Below are 18,459 nucleotides of genomic sequence, written 5' to 3'. Positions count from 1 at the left end.
TCACTAAGCGTGGTGTAGCACCAGGCTAAAAGCAATGACAATTTCCATCCACATGCTCAACTAACGGGCTTGTGCTTCCAACTGGTAAAGAACCAGTTTCAAAAAAACTGGGAGTTTACATTTATTTGAAGCTGAGGTATAGAGATCAGTTTGAGCTAATGCTGGTAGCGATTTTTAATAACAGACTTTTCTATTGAGAGTTTGTCTGAGATCTATTATCCCACGATATACAGGCTATCAAATAATCCACCCACTAACCATTGTTGGATTCCTGCTGCTGACCAAGATATGAAGGTCCAGCAAGGGTTTCCCCATTTAGTTTTAATATCAAAGAGATTTGACAGTGCATTTTTGCAGTATTCTTTTAATCAGGTTCATGGAAATGATTTCCAGGGTGGTAATGAGTATTGAAGCACTTCATCCTTGCCATCGTTGTTGAACAAACTAACACTGGTTCAGCTAGAAGCAAAATCACTGTGGTTATGTGGGACTTCATTTATCTATTTGTATCTATTTAAAATTTCCCCAGGGTGCCAAGGAGCCTTGATTAATTTCTTGCATTGTTTCTGCATCAAGAAGCTGTAATTCTGGAAGTCTCCCAAAGGACGGAGTGACCTGATTTTTGGGAAGAATATCTGGGGGAAGATCAGCTCAATATTCCCATCCTGCCTAGGAGGCAACTTAATCTTCTGTGTGAGGTATCTAGATGAAAAGTCAGGGTTGATTAGATGGGGCTATTTCAAATAGACCTGACATAGCCTATCAGCATGGGATGGGGAGAAAAAACATTTGAGGGACTAATTTTGTCCCAGTAAGTGCAATCAGTGGGAGATTTGCCATTTCCCTCAATGAAGGAAGACTAAATCAGGAAGTTTGCTCTTGCCCAATAGCTCTAAATCCTTAAAGATTAAGTACATGCCCAACCTATTCCAGCAGTGTGAAAATAAAGCAAAACACCCAATGACTTCAATCTGTTTTGATCAGTTGCAGTGGAAATATTGCATTACCCTATTTGCCAGCCTCACATATGTACAACTTCAGCAGAGTTCATTAATCTACAGCTGACAGGATAGTTATTACTGTACAGCAAAAATGTTCTAGTGACTAAGGGCAGCATAAACAAGCCTCCTTACACGGCTAGAAGATTTTGCCATGACACCTTAAAAGTACTTTTGATTTTTAAATGACAAAAATACAAAAGTATCCCTGATTTTATACTATGCACCAATTCTAAACCAGGGCCACCAACAAATCTGTCCTATAACAGGCCAGCAACCTGTGACAGCATCAATCAATAAAGCAGGACAATCATAGGGCAGTCATTCTCTCTACCCACTTGTCTTTTTAATGAGGGGCAGCTTTCAAGGCCAATCCATAAGGTGGGAGCATAAACAATGTTTTTCTCCTGAAAAATGGCTGCAGGGTTCCAAAAGTTGGTGTGCGGTCAGACATTCTGAATCCCACACCACCACCATGGAATGACAAACAAAAGAAACTGTATCTGTGCTATGCAGCTGTCAATACACTGTGGACTGTGATCAACCCAAATGGGAAGAAGTTGAGGTGCAACATCGGGAGTTTGAGATGCAAACTTCTCACAACTATTAAGTTTTCAGGTACAAGTTAAAGCAAATATGCCATATCTGCTAGACTGCAGATATCCCACAGGCAATCAGAAGGGTAGATCCAGCCCACAAGGCAAATCTAGCCAACTATTTTACAATTATCCCACCAAAATTTTCACTTGTGGAAGGAAGGGGAAGGCCATTACTGTTGATTATCAGCCCTCTATGACAGTAGCCTCAACAGCCATTCTGAGGCTCCAAAGAGCAGCAGTGGTCTCAGCTGCCCATTAGGCTACCCAGAAACTTGTATCCAGCCAAGACACTGGAAAGATCGGTCCTTTCTGTTCTACACAATCCCAAGCAATGACTACACTATGGAATTTGAGTATAATTCCAGGGGCATATTCTCCTTGCTGAGGCTTGCACCATTTGATCCAGTAGAAAGCTAAGGCCTAAGAAGGTAAATCCAGGAACAGTTGTATGAGAAGTACTAACTTCCCTCCCTCCCAGCTTTGCCAGTCAGTGTTAATCTTAAACCATCTCAGTCATCTCCTAAGCAGCAGTGGTTCTGTGTGTCCAAAGCATCGATAAGGCACAACTTTTAGGGAGCCAACTCCACCTCCATGACTTCTTGGCAACATCCAGCTATAGAATGGGGACAGTGGAGCTGCTATACCCTGTGCTTCTCTCATTGTATGGAGACTGCAGTAGTGCTCAGCATCCTAACCATTCTCCAGGACTCTCAGTGTCATGGCCAGGCTTACAGAGAAATCATTAATAGAAAACAGAGTAGGACTGGGGAAAGGTGTTCATAGAAGACTCGTCAAGGAGAAGTTGGTTTGAGCTCTATTTTCTGAGGTACCTATTCATTCCCATTTGCTCTTTACAGAGGAAAAAAGAAACTGTTCTTCCCGAAACGCTCACTAATCTCAAATCACACTAATCACAATCCCAAATCCGTATTTAAGAAAGATCATTCAAGCAGCACAACAAATGGAGCTCCCCAGAGAGGAACCCCACTAAGGTGCTTCACCACTGGGTAGGCTGTGCTATTCAAGATACTACACGTCTGTGTTCGTAAACGGTGCACTCACCTTAGGAAGAGAGTATTTGGGCAATTTAATCTGTGCGAAAGGCTCCCGTCTGTATGACACATAGTAATTTGCTCTTCCACCAGCTGTCACCTGTGGAAACACCAAAGAGAGTGAGTGATGACCCTTCCAAGACACCCTATGCTGACACCTCTAAGAGGGTTTGACAACCTTTCTTTCAGATAGCTTTCCTATGACCTGCACAGCTGTCCCTAAAAGCTTCTGTATAACTCCAAAGAAATCCCAGACTTGAGAGGGCTGGCGCATTATTTATTTAAGCTGTGCTATTGAACTTTACATTTTGTCTCTCATGCTTCAAACCCAGCATGATTTTAACATCTCAGGAAAAAGGGAAAAGTGGGTATAAAGTTTAAGGTCTTGAGTGGAAGAAAGAAGATGATCTGGTTTCATCACATGGTTCCAGCACAACTACCTTGGGCAAGTCATTTAAAGTCTCTGTGCTTCTGTTCCTTTCCTGTAAGAAGGAGATAACACCTCTTTTCTCTGCTGCTTCTCAGCCTTGTCTGTTTGCACTATAAGTCCCTTGGGGCCAGGGTTGTCTTCCAACAACCTTTTACAGTGACTAACAGGAGATATCCACACTAGCACCGTTTAATGCAAACAGTAAATACAATGAATGCGCTCTTGGAAAGCTGGAGCTAAGCTCTTAGATGCTCTTTCTCACTGTAAAACTGGTTTCTCTGAAATCATACTGTCTCTGAACGAGGATGGCGGGGGGAACTGATAGACATCCAAATCTGTCTTTTTATGGACTGAATGAGCTGTAAAGGCTACACATAAATGCCATGCATCAATGAGATCTAGCCCTGATAATTGGTAAAATATGGGATTTTAAACCTGTCACTAGTCAATTACTCTTGCTGTGGGTGTTCTTTCTGGCACCATTTCAGGCCAGGCTACAACAAGGCTTACATCGGTGTATTTCCTATATTCTGCTGTTTTGGCAGTCTTGCAGGTTTTAAGATAAAACAATACACAAAGCACTTCTTTATTATATGGAATGTCATTTGTTGGCTTCTTAAGTTTCCAATAAAGCTAACAGAAAGGTCCTAGACTCTCTCCTAGATATACTCCCTTTTATCTGACAGTGATATTTCAGAATGAGCTTACATGGAATATTGCTATAGCATCAATTATATTCTCAGTAATGACATCACCTCTAGATAGTGGCTTTCTTCCCCAGAGAAGCTGTCATTCGAAGGACACAATGTTACTGGTCATGAAATTTGATATCTAATCAACTCAAGATAAGGCTTTTCTATTGACAGTTTGAAGAACTGGAAAGAAAGGGAGGTTTAGAAATAGGACAGGCTTCTACACTAAGACTTCCCCTTCTGCTTGTTTGCCATTTTTACTTGTAACGTTATCACAGCTGCATTTAGCGCTCCCAAAAGAAAAAAATGACGACCATTATACCATACACAGCATAAGAAGGCAGAAAAATGACCCATATCACAGCAAACAAACTCTATACAGACAACATATAGCTAAAGTCAAGGGAAAACACAGGCATGAAAACTAAAGCTTACAGTCTCAAAACAAGCCAGTGGCAGAGAAAGGGAGAGAACAGGAGTCACGTGACTCTCACTTCATGTAAAGTGCATTGTGGACTGGCACAGTAGCATTTTGGGGTCCTACTCTCCAGCTATGAGGATGGTGAAAGGGCTGTGAGTGTTAGTTCTGAAAGATATCTTTCCCATCTAATACTATCCCACCAAAATCAGGTTTTCACAGGAGAGAACAGACTATGCAGGTGATACACGCTCAGTCCAACTCAAAGGCAAAAATTCATGTTTGCAGTAATTGTATCTGAGTTGTACAAGCATTGCCCAAAGGATCCCACGCTTCTAGGTCATCTTACTTAAATAGCACAGGGAATATTTAAATATCTTCTCTTGGTGATATTTCTGACCTCCAGTGGAAGATCCAAATTCTCAAATGACATAACTCTGCCACATGAACTCACTTTACACCACTCATTATTTCAGCACCAGACCATTATTTGTAGCAGAGTCCACATAGGACTGAACGTGTCCAGTGACTACTTGATAAGGACCCTGGGTTCAATATCCACCTCTTCTGATGGGCTGAGACATGGTCATCGACTTGTCTTTAAGATGCAGACATGAGTATTTACATACTTTCTAAATGCTGTGATGACTCATTAACATTGGGAACAGTCCAACAATCTTCAATACATGAAAACAGAGTGGCAGAAATATCAAGGGGTGAGTAAATTCCCCCCTCTGTGCCAAGACAGGATCTACTCCAAGTCTGCCATACTCAAAAGATTTTACATAGGTTTTTGGGTTTATGCCACTGCAAACTGGTACCTGGAGGCTTTTTGGTTTAGATATTTTGTTTGTTTGCTTGTTTGTCTGTTTTTTAAGGCAGAAAGGTAGGATTCAAACACTGTTCAAGTTCACTATGCATTAGCTAAACTCCCTTTCAGTCCTCTACCTGGACTAGGTCACCTTGACAAACGTTTAGAAATAGCAATCTTTGTGGTCTGTGGTCTTTCTGAGCCAGTTAATATGAAGCCACCCACAATTCTGTTGGCAGGAGTTGTGTGAAGCTTTCCCCAGCCAGGACCTCATCTTTGCATGATTTACATGCACAGTTATAACAGTTCCAAAAAATGATCAAGCCTTCAATAAAGTTTTGGCAAGCACTGTGGTAGAGAATGAATTTTGGAAGGCCCAACTTAATTTATTTTGATGAACTTTTCCTATGAGCAAACTCTCCAACACTGTAAATCCCAGAGATTATGATAGTGTTTTGCCCTCTAATGCCTCCTTTTAGTTCACATTTGAGGAATGTCACCCAATTATTTGCTGTGAGCTCATCTGTCATGCTCAGTACAGAATTAGCTGGGTTTGTCTTTTTCCTCCTCCTTTGCTAATGACTGGCTCGTTAATCTGTTTTTCTGGATTTCTATTTTATGTGTTTAATTGGGCTTCTGGCCAGTGGAAATGATTCCTCTGGACAAATGTGTTTGTCATTAAACACAGCTGTCTTTCCTAACCTGTGTTCTTTCTTCCTCCCTCCATTCATGATCTACTATTTTTCTTTAATACTTCCACATTTTATTACAAGACAAAATTCTGGTCTCACTTACATCAGTTGACACTTAAGAAGAGAAACATGAGAATTTTCTCTTTAAAAGCCCTGAAAGTTTCAGTATGCTGGTTCATCCCTGCCTCCTGACCTGAGCTGGGACAGAGCGCATCAAACATAGCAGACAACAAATATTTCACAAGGATGCAGAGAATTATATAAAATCTGCCATGGAATCCATTCACCTCAATAATTTCTGTGGCATGCCTAGAAACACACGAAGTCATTTCTCATGTTAATGTTTTAACATGATTCTTTAAGAACAGTTTTTGGTTTTCTTTTTTTCTTTCTTCTTTTTTTTTTTTTAATTTAGATAGATGTTCTGCTTAACCAAAAAAAACCATGTGTAAAAGAGTTTGGAAAGCAAGCAGAATGAGTTATGAAGTCCCAGAATATAAAGACACCCTAGACGATGTCAGGAACTGCAGACCACAGTGTACCAGGCTTCCTTCTCATCTTCCTGGCTAGCTGACTCTGGGACCCGTAATTTCCAATGTAAGGCAGGTATTGCTGTAAGAAACATGGAACTACTAAATCTCTGAAATTACCCTGGGTTAAGCAAGACCCCACCTGCCTCCTGCTGCTCGAAGAACTCGCAGAAAGCCTAAAGGAACATGCACTGATGCTGACAATGAAACACTATATATTAGAGGCACAGCCTTGGAGAAACAGTGACAGTGTGCAGATAGCGGACGCTTCCTAAGCTGATGGCTAAAAGAGAACGGAGGGCTTTTCTACATAGTTTATCAGTCTGGGTGGTTTACAACGATAACTATTGCTTGTCCTGCACAGTTATTGGAACAGGTCATCTACTTTTTACGCTGTTGATAATGATCAACACAAAAGAGAATTGGTAATAACGCAGATCAACACACAATGACCAGACATGTTTAGACATTTGTGATTCCTGTAATTTACCTCCCACTTCAAGCATAGTAAATGGCAACTCTTTCCATTACAAAACCAAATTTTAAACTTCCTTGTTGATACTAAGTCTTTTGATATACTATTGCTTGTCCTGCACAGTTATTGGAACAGGTCATCTACTTTTTACGCTGTTGATAATGATCAACACAAAAGAGAATTGGTAATAACGCAGATCAACACACAATGACCAGACACGTTTAGACATTTGTGATATTTGATGTTTTTTGATATTATTTCCAATAAACCCCTCACTTTCTTTCTGGGGTGACTTCCTTTGCTTGTAGAGCTCCTTCCTTCCCAGTAACATAAAATGAGTTGGTAGAAGTCAAAAGTTGAGAAATACTGTATCAGTATTGTAACGGCATCCTGGATCTGTGTTCTCCACCTCCATAGGGTGCCCTGGCACCCCTCCTTGCTGCTTTAACCTTAGTTACCCTTACTCCTTCTTTTGGGCATAAAATCTCCTAAATAAAATTGTGGATTAAAGTATGGAGGAGCGATGACAAGTTCAGCAGGCAGGCTGATCCACTCACACCTTTAGCGAGGGATTTTGGTGTTCTTCAGAGCCAGCTACTGTCTAGGCCATGCACAGGTTTGCCAGCATGAGGATTGAAAAGTTGTGCCTCCTCTCCCAAACCAAAATGGATTTGTTTTAAAAGCAGCTCCTGCAGAAAATGTGCACGGTTACACCAAAACATGAGCCATGTTAGAGCTGCAAAAGCACATTACCCACACAGAAACCAACTTAAGAGAGGAGCATAATTGTACATGTTAAATCTCCTTTTGAAGGATTTCAGAGGAAACATATGAGTCTGCCAAGGTAATCCTTTACATCTTCAGCTGCAGACGCTGCTGATAAATCAGACAAGATGAGGGAAGGGGAGAGTGTGATTAAAGAAAGTACAGCACAAAAAGCTCTAGAAACAAAATTAATATAAATAAATAAATAAAGGAAAATGTTAATAATTTTTAATCAACAGATATTTAGGTTCAAGTTCCAAATCTGATATTTGGCACAGCAAAGATGAAACAGTCCTAGAAACGGATGAAAAGCAGTGAATAGGAAAGTAGCTAACTACTTACTGCCTATCTCGCTTTAAGAAGAGCTTTTAACTAGCACCTGGGATGCACTTTCTTTAATCTGTATGGATTAATTTCCCCCACTGGAGTGCTGTCCAGCATTTTAAATAGGGTCAAGAGAAGATCAGCTGTAGCAGGCATTATTCACCAGTAAAACAGGTGTAATCATGTTCATCATTTAAACGTCTTCATCCTATTAGTTTCATAATAAGCTTTTAATGGTTTCTTCAATAAAAGACTCAAAGACCAAACCCTACAAGTTGGAGAGTGCTCCATTGTCCCACCAAGCCGTTTTCTCTACCATCGATCACAAAGATAAAAATCAATTGTAGCTAAGCAGGGTGAAATTAAAAATAAATTGCATGGATTGATTTCTGTTAAGACCTTTGGCTCCTAGTTAAAAAATGGAGGAAAGAAATTTATATTTGAACATGGTGTATCTAGCTTCTGTGAAAATAAAGACAAGGCTCTAGACCAGGAAATCAAAGTTGAATTTCTCCCCTCCTACCTTGTTTCACTGCTGAGAAGTTTCACATGGAAAAAAAAAAAAATCTTTTTCCTTTCTTTATTCCTGGGGAAATTTACTACTTATTTAAGTTATTAAATTGACAGCTTGAGAACTGAGGTCAGGAATCCCTATGAATTGGCATAATCTCAGGTGTGGCTGCTGGTTGAAGTCTACTCACCTGATGACTGACTTTGATTCAGCAAATATGCTCATTTAGCCTAGCCTTAAATACCCAATAAACTTGAAACATACACTCATGTCCTACTAAACATAAGCACTTCCAAGTTTTCCTAAACAACCACAGTTACAACCAGTAATAGTAATAAACTACTTCTCTGAGCTAAGCTTAGATATATTTAGCTTATATAATTAGGAACTTTTTTTTTCCCCCTCTATAAAACCTCAGAGAGAATTGTCCCCCCACCCCAGTTCTAAGGCTATAAGCAATAAATATTTTTCTTTTCATTGAGCCTTTAAAAAAAAAGTTCTCATAAACATATCCACTTTGGTAAAAATGGAATTTGGTTCAGATTAAAAAAAAAAAAAAGGGAATGTTCTACAAAAGCCATTTTCCATCAAACAACTTCAGCTGAAATTTTTGGACACTCTGATGAGACTCCAGGCATCCAAAAAAGGCAATATTATCCATAGGTTCTATAAGAAGCTATCAGTGATTGTGGGTGAATACTGACATCTGCGTATGTTTTAAGGAGACTTTCTGATGCAAAAGAAGACTGAATTGGTTCAACAGCTTTTGGCAGAAGTGTTTGCTCCTCTGAGCCAGAGGAATTATTCAGATGTGTATTGTAAGAATCCCACTTAGCTGCCCCACACAACATCTGGAGAAATTCTGGGTTTGCTCGTTCTCACTCATGCTGGTGAGCGGGCTGAGACGCTGCCCTGCTGTGCAACTTGCTGAATTAAGCAAAAGTCTTCTAAGTGCAAAATTACTTCAGAGGGTGAAAGAGAGCCAGACACATGATCAGTATCAAAGAGGAGCATTTTGACTTAAACTTTTCACTTTCCACATGGAATTACTGCCATCTGTAAGAACTGCAGCTGCTCCCACACTGCTGCATGTGCAAGCTGTGAGTAATCAGCATCCCCTGCTCCTAAATGGCAATGTCACAGACCCCATCTCATTCAGAAGGATTATAAACCACAGCCGAGACTCTCTCTCTCTTCTCAGCTCCCCTCACACTTTTGACTTAAACTTTTCACTTTCCACATGGAATTACTGCCATCTGTAAGAACTGCAGCTGCTCCCACACTGCTGCATGTGCAAGCTGTGAGTAATCAGCATCCCCTGCTCCTAAATGGCAATGTCACAGACCCCATCTCATTCAGAAGGATTATAAACCACAGCCGAGACTCTCTCTCTCTTCTCAGATCCCCTCACACTCCTTCCTTCCTTCCTTCATAACGTGAACCTCAAAAAAAAGGGCAACCACCAGAGCACCTTAGCTTTTTGGATATGGGACCATCATATGTCCCAGCACAACCTGATCTGAAGGACTCTAGAGTCAAGAGAGAGCTGTGCAGTTCCCAGGGTTCCCAGGAGACTGAATCACAAATGAAATGGCACAGAAAGCTGCCAAGAAAGCTTCCCAAGAGGGAATGGCAGGAGGGGCCAGGTGAGAGAGAAGACCCTCTTATGAATTTCAGCCTGCAGTTAAACACCTTGATAAATTATGCCATGGGAGTGGAAAAGGGAAGGGGCATCCATGTTCCCACTCTTTAAAGGCCTTGGTAAGTGATAATGTACTGCCTCTCAGCACGGCTTTCTGGTTAATGGCGTAAAGAACTTGCCATTTAAAGTGGAAATAGAGCAGGGTCTGAAGCAAACAGCCAGCCCTTTTCAATCAGAGCTTGCAGGTGTTATTCCTTGTCCTTATGAGGTAAGACCACCAGCCAAAGGAAGACCTGAGAGTGTTCACCTCCAAAGGCATTTGTTTGGCCTGCTAGAGAAAACAGGCATCATCCCCAAATTCAAACCATGTATCAGCTTCTAAATCTCAGAGGAGTCTTCCATGCCCAGTAGCTTTGTCACCACCATGGAAAGTGCTGAAATTCTGAGCTACATTTCAGATTGACTTCAGCTGCACTCTGTTGGGATAGCAGAGTCTACACCACCCCAGAGAAAAATAAAGACATAAAACCCAATCAACACAGGTATTGATTGCCCATCCACACATCTCTGCAATGACTTACAGCCAGTTCAAATCAAAAAGGCCAAAGTTACCCTGAGGGTCTCCAAGCATTGACAGAGACAGAAGCTTAAGGGAGGAATGGGGACAGTGTTAACTGGATGCTGAACTAGACTGGTATGACCTCTGGGAGGAAGGCCACACACTGAAGGGTTTACACAAAGAAAACACGACAAGATTAATAGGGGGAGGAAACATATTTTGAGACCTACATCTATAGCTGGGTAAAGAAAAGAAAGGACAATTTTCAGAGACCAAATACTTCAAGTCCCTCAGGATCTCATAAGTATGCCCAAAAGCTTATCTGTCCCTTTTCTAACTCTATCAATTCCAATCTCATAAAAAATACTACCTCTCCCTGTCAACTTTGTCTCACTTACATCCTCAGGCCACCAGTCCTATAACAGCAGTACTGCCAGCAGTCTTCACACCACACATTCTGAAGAGTTTCATCATTATTATTGTCCCTCTCCTGATACCTAGGGTTCTGTGCGAAAATACAGTCCTTGCATGGGTCTGCACCAGTGCACTGGGAATATCATCAGTCCCTGCTAGTGGCCAGGCTCATCCAACACAGGACTGCAGCCACCCAGCAGAACAACTGAGCTATTGCACCTGAGATAGCTTGTACATAACCTTTGGGTAACTGGGAACAACTACTTTAACTTAGCAATAATTAGCTCCCTATGGCAGCTGTAGGTCTGTCCACAAGAATGTTGCTTTCTGCAGAAACTGCTGTCCCAGAGCAAAGCTGATTTCCAGTGAATGCACTGCGGTATTCATACCCCCTTAGGAGTTCTCAGATCACCACAAATAAGCAACACTGTACTGAGACTTTTTTGGTCCAGACTCTCCTCACTCCCTGCAATAAGTGATGATGTTTGCTCATGCCTTCTTGCATTTTCAGTGGAACGTTTTCATCTGTTGGCAAGGAAACGTACACGGATCATTCCTGCTCTTCTCTTTAGTCTTTAAAGAACTAAGTAGCACTGATGTTATTTGTTTACTTATAGGAAAATAACAAGTTTTTCTCCAAACAATGCTTTCTCACTCAAAACAGAATTTCCTGAAAAATAATCCCCATTTTCATTAAAGCATATTGCATTTTAGACTCCTTTCAGCAACTTGAGCAATTCCATTACAAACCCTGATACAAGACTTGCTTGAAAAATATTTTCCCCAGAATTCCCCCTGTGATTTATTTTTACCATAGAAATTCTCCAAAATATCAATAGACTAGATTCATACATAAAACAAAAGACTATCCCTGACCCCTGGGTCTTACAATGTAAGCTCTGAACATGAGAACACTGCAGCAGTTCAGGTAATTGTCAGGAAGTCAAATCTTATAGGCAATTGCAGGTTATCTCTGCACCTAAGTTTAGAAAGTGACACTATCTCAGTAGCGAGTACTCAAAGGCACCAATAAGGAAAGGTGTGGTACAGCTATAGAGAATGGCACATTACAGCTGCAGAGAAAGTATGGGCTCCACTACTGCACAGCTGTACAGTTGAACACAACTGACACTGACCTTAATGGCAAAGTTGCTCATCAAATTAGCTCCTTTTTGGTACAGTAAATAAATTCAGATATATTCCAAGGTTTTTTCACAAATAAATGACCTGCTCTCCAACCTGTATTAATTTTAAGTATTAACCATGAAAGATGATGATACTAGCTCCTGGCTACATCAGAGCAATCCTGTGAACTGAATGAAAACTTAAACACACAACAGAGGGCAGGATTTTCTCTTAATGTATCAATTTATGCAGAATTATCCAATCTTAGTGATGTGCTAGGCATCCTTAAATAACTATTGACCAATCAAATAGAAAGTCAATCAATAAATTCAGTGATCACCTACTGTTTTATTCATAAGAATTCTTCCTACTCTCTCTTAGTAGCTATTTTTTCCTTCCTTCTTCATTACCTTTTACATTTTTCATCATGTGCTATGTTATTTATCTCCTTTGCCTGGTAACCAGTCCCAGTCTTTTCAAACTCTCTTCATGGGCAAGTTTTTTTCAAGCATAGGATCATTCTCATTTTCTTTCTTTGCACTGCAATTCTGCAAAATCCTTTCAGAATGCACAACAGCATTCCACAAGATAAGGAATCATTCATTTATAACGGCACTGTAACATTTTTCGTATTCTTCTTTCCCCTATCCGTTACGCACCATAGTATCACATTTGCTTTGAGTGCACAGTTACACAGGTTAATGCTTCCCAAGAATCTTACTCTACAGACCTGTTCACCAACTTGATTAGAATGGATATTCACTAGTAAGTAAGTGTATGCAGATAATCTAAAACATTGATATCAACAGCTGGGATTCATCTTCCCTAATTTTAGCTGTCAAAAAGTTAGGGGTCTTCTCTATGCTATACTTAACATTCCTTCTAATATTAATGAGAAAGGCATATTCAAAGAGAGACCTATCTCATCCTGCAATAGGTGCAACAGGAGAAGATAAATTGCCCCTGAAGGTTTTGATCTCTCCACTTACTTTAGAGGAACACAGACTACTGGTTTAGACTAAAAATCTACTGTTTTCATGACAAAAGTTAAAAGAAACAAGTTCCTCTCTCTAGTCCAAGACATTACTTCTGATTTGTTCCAGCACAGACAGATCAGAACTCATGCACCCATCCTTTATGCAGCGCTACTAAACCTCACCAGGTTCTTAACATTTAGTTTGATATTTATTTATTCATCTCTGTCTAATATTTGAAATTCAAAAGACCTGGCTCCTGTATTTCTGTCCAAGATTATCCAGACAAAATGATATGCATGAGACATTGCACACAGCGTTAATCTGACACATCCCATAACAGGCAGCTACATCACATGGCTTGTGAGCCTAATACATCCAGGACATATCAGCACTCCTACATATGTACCGAGCAAACACTCTGCATAGCCCATCGACCGTATGCTGGACACGCTGGATTTAACACACCTTCAGCTCAGAAAGGTGTGTGCTGTGAATCTGAAGTGTCTGTGTGTTCCTCAAGTAGTACATCTGTGCCCAGTTTCTGCAGCCACTTATGACAGGCTGCTGGACAGTCAGAAATCCTGCAAGTGTGACGCAAAAAAGAGGGAAAGTGATAGACAACCCGTGAAAGGGAGAGTCTCCTGCCCAAAGCAGCAGCAATGTTCAGTGTGTATATTTAACATTTTTTAGAAGTGTGGGTATATGATTTTCACTTCAAACACTCATTAAGCTATAATAAAACATTGCTAAGGATGTTCAGGGCACTTGAAGTATTATATATACATACATGCATGTGTTTGTATACACACAAACACACACACACTTTTTTTTAACTTGAAGCAATTAGCAGCTATTAGCTTGAGCTGCTCACTGTTAATTTGAGGCAGAGGAATGCGCACACCAGGCAGATGTCCTTACTGCGAGCACAAGTTTCTAAACAGAGCAGCCTTGTTTTAACACAGGTGGGAGCTGTGGAATGAGAAATGTCTGTAAGGCTTCATGCTAGCCATAAAGAATTGGATGTTCCACAATACCCTCAGCCACAGACATAAAACATCAGATTAAAAGCATCTCTCTAAACTACTCCTTGGAGAGTAGAGCATTTACTGATTGGAAAGCCATTGCCTCTAGTCAAATCATGACTTAGCGAGTTGCAAAAGCTACATTCTCAGTGTATTGTAGCAGCAGGTCTCCCCATGATGCCAAAGGAAGCAGTAGCAGGCTGGGTTTCATGGGGAAATGAAGGGAGCTGTGGCTCCCATAGCAATCAGTCAACCCCAGAGCAGCAGACTCCCCTACTCACAGGAGGAGAAGTCTGCCAATGTTACTCAAGTGCACGCAGTTTCCACATGGCAGTCCTCCCAGGTCATATGGATCCAGTCCTCCACCTAATCCCAGCACAGAATTAGCAGCCTTCCCACTTAAACTGCCTTTTCTAAAAACAATTTCACAATAAACAGAGCAGACGTTTCTTATAATTTGGATGTTCCCCCAAGAAAGTAAAATAGGAGCTTAATGTAACCCAGTCTTACTCAAAAAGGGAAGCATATGTTTCTTCTGTACCACCCGGATCCAAGCTCCATCTCATCTCATCTCATCTCATCTCATCTCATCTCATCTCATCTCATCTCATCTCATCTCATCTCATCTCATCTCATTCCCCTTCTTCAGCATTGGTGACAAGCAGTTAACATCACTGTGTCTGTAATCTCTGTGTCTCCTGAGCTTTCTACGACCTGGAATCACTGCAGCCTGGCTCCCAGTTTTCACCCAAATGGCACATCTTCAGGAAGTGTTCTTCATACCATACTGTTCAGTCTCACACTTCCACAGGTATGAAATGGGGAGAGATGGCCATGTTCCAGCCAGCCCATGTATTCACAGAAAATCTCAAAAACAAGTAGTTTCTCATTCAATTTCTGTCACTTTCTCCTCATCTCCAAAATCATCATCAACTAGCCAACAAATTTACAGCCATCTTTCACTCTGAAGTTGCCCTGCAACATCTTTTTCCAATCTCTCTGCTGTTTTACCTCCTACTGAAAATCTTTGTTCACTCCATTAGCATTACTTGACTGTCAAATCAGCATAAACCGTTGCATTTGTTAAAATGATCACTCACACCTTTCCTTTGTTCTTCTCTGTTCTCTCCAGTTCATCACTAGCTTCTTTGTATTTTCCAAGTAGCCACAACAATAGCAACTTAGAGCTTCTGTGAAACCCATGGACCCTTATGACTATTGATGAATGAACTTTCAAAATATATCAGATTCATCATGAGACAAGTGATGAGCAGAGAGATCAACTGTTTTATCCCAGACCGCATCACCAATCCATAGCAGGCAGATATAGACTCCCAGCTCTTACCACTTGCGGTCCCATGCACTTGTCCTAAGAACATGCTTCCTCCTTACACAGAACAAATACCTTGCGCAGGCAGAATTCATGTCACATTCGTATCAAGTCAACGTACCTGGATGAAGATATATTCATCCTGAACAACAAGGGAGCTGATGTCAATGGAACGTGAAAATGGCCCACTCCTTTTGGTCTCCGAGCACTCCTGGATCCGACAGGTCAAATAGTGGGTGTCTGTAATGGGAGAATATATACACATGAGAAATGCCCAGGTAGGAGCCTGTTGTCTGAAAATGTCATCAGCAGTTCAAAAGAAGGTCTCCGAAGGGAAGTCTTAACCTCATCTCCAACTAGCTAGACGTTATTGCATGGTCTACGTCCAGCCTTTAAAAGGGTAACTGCTCTCTGGAGTCAGGAATTCATCACACTTCCACACTCACCACTCCCTTCCCCATTGTGCAAACATCCCTCCAGAGATTGGAGTTCAAACCATAAATGGAGGGTACAAATAATAAATGCATCAGAAAACTGATGATGAGACCATATGGAGCAGAAGATGATTTCAAAAGCCACCCAGGTATATTTTATCGATTCCACTACCCTGCTGGGAATTATATCCGCATCCTCCCTCTGAAGTACCCTAGCCTTGATGACTGGTTTTAATTATGGTAGTAACACACAAGGAGAAAAAAAAAGCCCAAACCAGCACTATTAAGTTTAACTTATTTTGCTGTGAAAATAACAAGCATCTCCAAAGTCTTTATGGCCAATACAGGCTAGGTATGAAAACATCATGGACATGAAATAGTATGACTAGCTGAAGAGTCCCAACAGTAGTTACATGCACTGCAAGAGGCATCAAATGCTTCTGTCTAGAGAGAAGATGAGAAGACCATCACACTAATGGCATGTCTTGACATTGCTTGAGAGAAGGAACAGGACTGGGAGAACGTGAAGAAGACATAAGGCAAACGCACATACAGAAAGTTGCTCAGAATGGCAAGAAGAGACATGCTCACCACCAGCAAGTTGGCAGGGGTTATAGGTGATTAAGCATTATTTCACTCAGGCTAAGAAAGGATCTCATGAAACAGAACAATCAAGGCACTGTGTCTCTGGATGCATGTAATCTAAATATGCCAACTCTGCCTTTCAACTGCTCTTCTGAAAACTGCAAATTAGGGAGAAAATGAGAATAAAACTAAGATGACGGCTGCAGTGATAAAAGGGTCATAACTCTTACACTGTGGCACTTCTACAGGCTTCTTAGATTCATGCACTTGTTCTCTTTTCTACAAAGGGTGAGGACAGACCATCAAGGAAGAAAACAGTGACTTTGTAAGGGCTTGGGTAAGCCTGGTGCAGTGATTTTAGTTCACAACTGCACCTATTAACAAGGATCTTGTCAAACTGAGCCCAAAAGGATGAAAGGGAAGTTTAAAAGGACAGTAACTAGCCTAGCAAAGCTACTTACAGGATTCTCCATCCCATAAAACCTGCTATTGTCCTTAGTCTGTGTCTTTCCAGTGACAGCAAAATGTGGTTCAGGGGAAAGCATGACTGAAATCCTCTGACACACAGCTAACTGCCTTCCCAGATTCAAAGACAAGATTCACAAACTGGCAGTTTCCCCTTCCATAGCCTTGTCCCACCAACAGACTCTTAAGAATGCATAAGGAATGCAAGTCAGAGGCACTGATAAGAAGAATAATAATTTTTAAAAAGATATTGTCTAAAAAAAGTCACAAACTACAACCAAGCTTTAATCCAATAAAGGTTCATGACCAGTCGCATAACTGAAGGTCCGTGTTCAAAGGCTGCAGGCCTGGGTCTCGGTTGAGGCACTGGGAATTCGAGGTTAATAAGGGCTACATGGCTGATTCAGAGCAGTTGCACAGGTCTGGCGCAGCAATGAAAATGTAGTCCCACTGATGATGCTAAAGCAGCAGAAAGTGTTGCTGGTGCCAGCTCAGAGTATCTGGAGGTAATTAAAGTGTGTGGTGAAAAATATTCGACATAGAGACAGTGCCAAATAACTGGAGTATTGGAGTTGTGCTTTCTCCCAGCATAAAATACCAACAGGAGCAGAGAGGTCAGACTCTCAGCTGGGATGAATTAAGGCTCTTCATCAACTGACACATACACGCTTGGTCCAGAGCTGCTATTTACCTCCTCAATGTGGAATCTAAGACATCTTTGCGGTGGATAAAAGCAACTTCTCAGAAAACAAGAGAGTCTTATATACTGCCATGCTACCCAAAGAGCTCAGCAGCCTTGACTTGTTCTTTGAGGTAGCACTAAAATTAGGCAGAACAAGGAGGAGAGGTCAGGAGCTGTATTTTTAGAAGCTCATTCCCTCCGGTACGTTCTCCCACACAGTCGCCTGGATATTCTTATCCCTCCAAAAAGGGGATAACTTGCTGCTGCTGAGTGACAGAATGGGAAGAAGAATAAAAACCTGTCACAAATAAATGCAAATAAATCACAAGTGTTGACATGACAGCTAGCTTCCTGCCTATTGGGAAATGTGTCATTTTGAGTGTGTTACACCAGCAATCAAATATACTCAAAGAATGGCACCCGATTAATATTTATGGGAAGTTGGTGGTGGAAAAGGGGGGTAGCTCACTACCCATTTTCTACTTAGTCTCTTCGTTATTTATTTTCATATATTTTACAACAAAAGGCCTATAAAAGAAAACACAGAATCAAAAAAGTTATTTTCAAACCTGGCTGCGTTTGGACACAAAAATAATTTTAAGTCTTGCCTTGCTTCCTGCTGCCCCACAAAAAATGAAAAATAATTCCCTTTAAAATATATTAAAAAATCAGGTCAAAATATGACAGTACGCAGTTCACATTTGTGTGTGACTGGAAGCAAGAAATAACCCCAAGTCCCTGCTCAAACTTCTTGAAGGGTATGATCCCTTCATGAGCTATGGTCCCATTTGCAGAGCACATCTTCCCCTACATAGAAAGTACAGGGCCCCTCAACAAAAATGCCAATTAAGAGAGAAGGAGGCATCCTAACTTCCAAGCTGTTATAGAATCATAGAATCATAGAATAGTTTGGGTTGGAAGGGACCT

The 18,459-nt window shown here is 41.0% G+C and overlaps 1 protein-coding gene across 1 annotated transcript in view; it reads right to left on the bottom strand.

Annotated features, from left to right (window-relative positions):
• The window catches only part of SORCS3 (sortilin related VPS10 domain containing receptor 3), a 214,017-nt gene that overhangs the window by 67,808 nt on the left and 127,750 nt on the right, over nucleotides 1–18,459 (bottom strand). Inside the window, exons 7-8 of the mRNA XM_019471642.1 lie at nucleotides 15,488–15,606; nucleotides 2,660–2,749 (exon numbers count right to left, since the gene is read on the bottom strand). Coding sequence (XP_019327187.1) covers nucleotides 2,660–2,749; nucleotides 15,488–15,606 — 209 coding nt within the window. The remainder of the gene's footprint in view (nucleotides 1–2,659; nucleotides 2,750–15,487; nucleotides 15,607–18,459) is intronic.

This window comes from Aptenodytes forsteri, unplaced genomic scaffold (genome assembly GCF_000699145.1).
Source record: "Aptenodytes forsteri isolate BGI_AS27 unplaced genomic scaffold, ASM69914v1 Scaffold15, whole genome shotgun sequence".
NCBI classification, from domain to species: domain Eukaryota; kingdom Metazoa; phylum Chordata; class Aves; order Sphenisciformes; family Spheniscidae; genus Aptenodytes; species Aptenodytes forsteri.
This window is presented reverse-complemented; position numbering and strand designations above follow the sequence as displayed.